A 5,564-nucleotide genomic window follows, 5' to 3' on the forward strand; every position below is an offset into this window, starting at 1 on the left:
CTGTTCCGGTTCCGGTTCCGTAGCGACAGGAAAATAAACCGACGGCTTTTCTTCAATGGAGCCGAATGACACCGGAAACGGGGGGAGGAACCAAATGGGGGCGGGCACCTTCGTGCTGGGGTGGCGTTTCCGGGGGGGAAGGAGAAAAGGAACGGACTGAGCGGAAGATGGTGGGACGGACCACTTCCGGCGGAAGTTGGCTGTGGGGCCGGAAGTGGGGGAGGTTTGGGTGTCAGCTCGAGTTTCCGGGCTGGATAGGAGAGGGGCACTTCCGGCGGAAGTTTGAGAGGAGGACACTTCCGGGTACGCCATGAACTTCCGGCGTGGGACGGGGCGGGTGGTGATGGGGGCGGAACTTGAGGAGTGAGCTCAAGTTTCCAGAGGGGCAGCAGAAAGCTGCAGGATCACTTCCGGTGCGATTCAGCGCTACTTCCGGAACGACCTACTTCCGGTAGAAGCGCTTCGCGCTGCTAAGCGCACTTCCGGCGGAAGCTTGATGGCGTCACATCCGGCGGAAGTGTCCTGTCGGAGGATCCATCATGGCGGCGCTCAGCTCGGAGCAGCCGGAGCTCTCCAGTCTTCCGGAAAATGACCCGGATGTGGAGCCGTTGCCTCGGGGCGCGTTCCGGTGTCAGCTGTGTCACGTGACGGCGGCCAACCGTGAGCATTAAACCGGGTGGGGGGGGGGGATCATAATGGCGGCCGGTTGGTTGCCATGACGACATGAGGCCTAGTCTGAAGGCTCACGCCTTAAGGGGGGGGTCAAAATGGCGGCCGGTTGGTTGCCATGGCAACACGAGGCCTAGTCAGAACGGGGGGGGGTTGTAATGGCGGTTGTTTGTTGCCATGGTAACTCAAGGCCTAGTCTGAAGGGGGGTGGTTGTAATGGCGGTCGTTTGGTTGCCATGGTAACATGAGGCCTAGTTTTCAGGCTCATCTCTGGGGGGGGTCAAAATGGCGGCCGGTTGGTTGCCATGGCAACACGAGGCCTAGTCTTCAGGCTCACCTTTGGGGCCCATAATGGCGGTCGTTTGTTGCCATGGCAACATGAGGCCTAGTCTAAAGGCTCACCTCTGGGGGGGGTCAAAATGGCGGCCGGTTGGTTGCCATGACAACATGAGGCCTTGTTTGAACGGGGGGTCGTAATGGCGGTCCTTTGGTTGCCATGGTAACACGAGGCCTAGTTTTAAGGCTCACTTTTGGGGGCCCATAATGGCGGTTGTTTGTTGCCATGGTAACACGAGGCCTAGTTTTAAGAGCGGGAGAGGGAGTGTCAATGGCGGCCCGGTTGGTTGCTATGACAATCATGAGCCTAGTCTGCGGGGGGGGGAGGTCAAGAATGGCCCCGCGTCATTTGGTTGCCCAAATGCGCACACGATAGAACACTCACATATATATACACTCACACTCACGGGACGAGGAGGCCGTCACACCACCCAATCGACCTGGCACCGCACACACCCCACTTGGAGTTGCCCATCCAAACACGGACCAGCAAGCTCTACAAACGGCATCAACACATTTGGCCCATAAATTTGCGGGACGCCGTCTGTTCCCTCAGGGGCTAAGTTGTGACATGTGGGCCGTAATGGAGCTCGCATTTTTCCCAATCAGGGCCTATTTGATGAATGTCGGGCCCATAAATGGCGGCCAATTTTTCTTCACAGGGCCTATATGTTGAACGGTGGGACCCGCATAAAACTTGGGGCAGGCATGCTTGTTCCCTCGCAGTGGAGCCTCTCACATGTAGTAATTGTATGTCGGCCACATAAAAATGGGCACCGGCATTTTGTTCTCAACACGGCCTGATTCCTGGTGAATGTTCCGGACCACCCATTTAATGGCGGTCCCACTATTGTTAATCTCTATGCAACGGGCTATGTGAAGGTGGGCCATAATGCGGCGCCTATTTGTGTCTCCCCTCAAGGGCCCTATTGTAGATGCTGGGCCCATAATGGCGGCCACAGGGCCTATTGTGAAGGTGGGGCCCATAATGCGGCCATTTGTTCTCACAGGGCCTATTGTGAAGGTGGGGCCCATTACGAATGGCTCCCCGGCGCCCACGCTTTGCTTCTCCAGAGAGACCCCTATTCCCCCCGTGAATAGTGGCCCCATAATGCGGCCAATTTGTTCTCACACCTGGCCTATGTGTGAAGTGTTGGCCCATAACTGTGGCTGGCCATTTGTTCATCACTTCAGGGCCTATTGTGAGGTGGGCCCATAATGGCGGCCATTTGTCTATCACAGGCCTAGTATGTGAAGCGTGGGCCATAAGGGCAGGCCAATTGTTCTCACAGTGTACCTATGTAACAGTGGGCCCATAATGGCGCCATTTATAGTTCTACAGGGGCCATTTTGAGCGGTGGGCCACCATAATGTCGCGGTCCGTATTTGGGTCTCGCCACCGGCCTATTGTGAATGTGGGCCCATAATGGCGGTCATTTGGTTGCCATGGTAACACGAGGCCTAGTCTAAAGGCTCACCTTTGTGGGCCCATAATGGCGGTCATTTGGTTGCCATGACAACATGAGGCCTAGTCTGTAGGCTCACCTTTGGAGCCTATAATGGCGGCCGTTTGTTCCCTCAGGGCCTATTGTGAAGGTGGGCCCATAATGGTGGCCGTTTGGTCCCATAGGGCCTATTGTGAATGTGGGCCCATAATGGCGGTCATTTGGTTGCCATGGTAACACGAGGCCTAGTCTTCAGGCTCACCTTTGGGGCCCATAATGGCGGTCGTCTGTTGCCATGACAACACGAGGCCTAGTCTAAAGGCTCACCTTTGTGGGCCCATAATGGCGGCCATTTGTTCTCACAGGGCCTATTATGAAGGTGGGCCCATAATGGCGGTCATTTGGTTGCCATGGTAACATGAGGCCTAGTCTAAAGGCTCACCTTTGGGGCCCATAATGGCGGTCGTCTGTTGCCATGACAACACGAGGCCTAGTCTTCAGGCTCCCCTTTGGGGCCTATAATGGCGGCCATTTGTTCTCACAGGGCCTATTGTGAAGGTGGGCCCATAATGGCGGCCATTTGTTCTCACAGGGCCTATTGTGAAGGTGGGCCCATAATGGCGGCCCTTTATTCCCGCAGGCCCCAGTCTCCGCGCTCACCTTGTGGGTAAGAAGCACCGTCACCATCGTTCCCTCCGCGCTGAGCGTCGCTGGCAGCAGCAGCGCAGCCTCTTTGTCAGCGGGTTCCAACGTGGGACGGCGCCGCAGGAGCTCAGGGAACATTTCGGGGCCTTCGGGGCCGTGCAAACCGTCATGGTGGACAAGGACAAGGTCGGGACGCGCTTCGTTTCCTCCCCATTTCCTGCCCATTTCCTGCCCATTTCCTGCCCATTTCCTCCCCATTTCCTGCCCATTTCCTGCCCATTTCCTCCCCATTTCCTGCCCATTTCCTCCCCATTTCCTCCCCATTTCCTCCATGTTTCCCCTTAATTTCCCCATTTCCTTCTCATTTCCTCTGTTTCTTCCCCATTTCCTGCCCATTTCCTCCGTTTCCTGCCCATTTCCTGCCCATTTCCCCTTAATTTCCCCCCCATTTCCCTTCCCACTTCCTCCCTGTTTCCTCCCCACTTCCCCTTCTTCTTCTTCCCCTGTTTTTCCTCCATTTTCCTCCCTGTTTCCCCCCCGTTTCCTCACCGTTTCCCTTTGTTTTCCTCCCCATTTCCTCCCTGTTTCCCCCCCGTTTCCCCCTTTCCCCTCCTGTTTTCTCCATTTCCTCCCTGTTTCCTCCCCATTTCCTTCCCACTTCCTCCATTTCCTCTGTTTTATCCGTTTCCTCCGTTTCCTTCCTGTTTCCTCCCCATTTTCTCCCCGTTTCCCTTCCATTTCCCCCCCCATTTCCCTTCCCGTTTCCCTTCCCACTTCCTTCCCGTTTCCCCCCACTTCCCCCACACTTCCTCCCCATTTCCCCCCCATTTTATCCCCATTTCCCTTCCATTTTCCTTTCCATGTCCTCCCTGTTTCCCTCCCCATTTCCTCCCCATTTTATCCCCATTTCCCTTCCATTTCCCCTTACATTTCCATCCCATTTCCCTTCCCATTTCCCTTTTTACTTCTTCCCCATTTCCACCCCATTTCCTCCCCTTTTCCCCCTTGTTTCCCCCCCATTTTCTCCCCATTTCCTCCCCATTTTATCCCAGTTTCCTTCCCGTTTCCCTTCTATTTCCCCTTCTATTTCCATTCCATTTCCCTCCCCATTTCCCTTCCCATTTCCTCCCCATTTTCTCCCTGTTTCCCCCTTTCCCCTCCTGTTTTCTCCATTTTCTCCCCATTTCCTCCCTGTTTTCTCTCTGATTCCTCCCCATTTCCTTCCCACTTCGTCCATTTCCTCTGTTTCCTCCGTTTCCTCCCTGCTTCCTCCATTTCCACCCTGTTTCCTCCCCATTTCCTTCCCACTTCCTCCCCGTTTCTTCTCCATTTCCCCCCCATTTCCTCCCCGTTGCCTCAGTTTCCTCTCTGATTCCTCCCTGATTCCTCCCCACTTCCCCCCCATTCCCTCCATATTTCCCCCTAATTTTCCCATTTTCCTTCCCACTTCTTCCCTGTTTCCTCCCCATTTCCCCCCCGTTTCCTCTCCCACTTCTTCCCTGTTTCCCCTCCACTTTCCTCCCCATTTCCTCCCTGTTTCCTCTCAGATTCCTCCCCATTTCCTTCCCACTTTTTCCCTGTTTCCACCCTGTTTCCCCTCCCGTTTCCCCCCCATTTCCCTTCTCGTTTCCCTCCCCACTTCCTCCCCATTTCCCCCCCATTTTATCCCCGTTTCCCTTCCATTTCTCCTTCTATTTCCATCCCATTTCCCTCCCCGTTTCCCTTCCCACTTCCTCCCTGTTTCCTCCCCGTTTCCTCCCCATTTCCCTTCCATTTCCCCCCCATTTCCATCCCATTTCCCTTTCTACTTCCTCCCCATTTCCACCCCATTTCCACCCCATTTCTCCCTTGTTCCCCCCCATTTTCTCCCCATTTCCTCCCCATTTCCCTCCCATTTCCCCCCATTTTCCCTTCTCGTTTCCCTTGCTACTTTCTCCCTTTTTCACCTCCCATTTCCTCCCTGCTTCCCACCCATTTCCTCCTCATTTCCTCCCTATTTCCTCCCCATTTCCCTCCTGTTTCATTCCCGTTTCCATCCCATTTCCTCCCCAATTCCTCCCTGTTTCTTCCCCATTTCCCCTCCTGTTTCCCTCCCATTTCCCCCCCCATTTCCTCCCCATTTCCTCCCCATTTCCCCCCCATTTTATCCCCGTTTCCCTTCCATTTCTCCTTCCATTTCCATCCCATTTCCCTTCCTACTTCCTCCCCATTTCCTCCCCATTTCCCCTCTCAATCCCCCCTCAATCCCCCCCAACCCCCCCATTTCTCACCCCCCCCATTTCCCCATAGGGTGCCTACGCCATCGTGGAGCTGGCTGACGCCGAGGGTCGGGCTCGTGCTTTGTCCCACCCCCACCATTATCTCAATGGCCGCCGCCTCCGGGTCCGACCCAGGGACCAGAAAGAGTTTTGTGTTGGGACCCCCAACCGGGGGGGGCGGGGAGAGACCCCCCCCCTTAAAGGAGGGCAG

General features: G+C 55.4%; 1 protein-coding gene across 1 annotated transcript in view; it reads left to right on the forward strand.

Moving 5' to 3' along the window:
- The first annotated feature begins 151 nt into the window (after positions 1 to 151).
- LOC107307480 overlaps positions 152 to 5,564 on the forward strand; it is a 14,120-nt gene continuing 8,707 nt past the window's right edge. The window contains exons 1-3 of the mRNA XM_032441831.1: positions 152 to 660; positions 3,091 to 3,281; positions 5,385 to 5,560. Of these exons, the coding sequence (XP_032297722.1) occupies positions 540 to 660; positions 3,091 to 3,281; positions 5,385 to 5,560 (488 nt within the window). The 5' untranslated portion in view covers positions 152 to 539. The remainder of the gene's footprint in view (positions 661 to 3,090; positions 3,282 to 5,384; positions 5,561 to 5,564) is intronic.

Source organism: Coturnix japonica, unplaced genomic scaffold (assembly GCF_001577835.2).
Source record: "Coturnix japonica isolate 7356 unplaced genomic scaffold, Coturnix japonica 2.1 chrUnrandom618, whole genome shotgun sequence".
In the NCBI taxonomy this organism is placed as follows: Eukaryota; Metazoa; Chordata; class Aves; order Galliformes; family Phasianidae; genus Coturnix; species Coturnix japonica.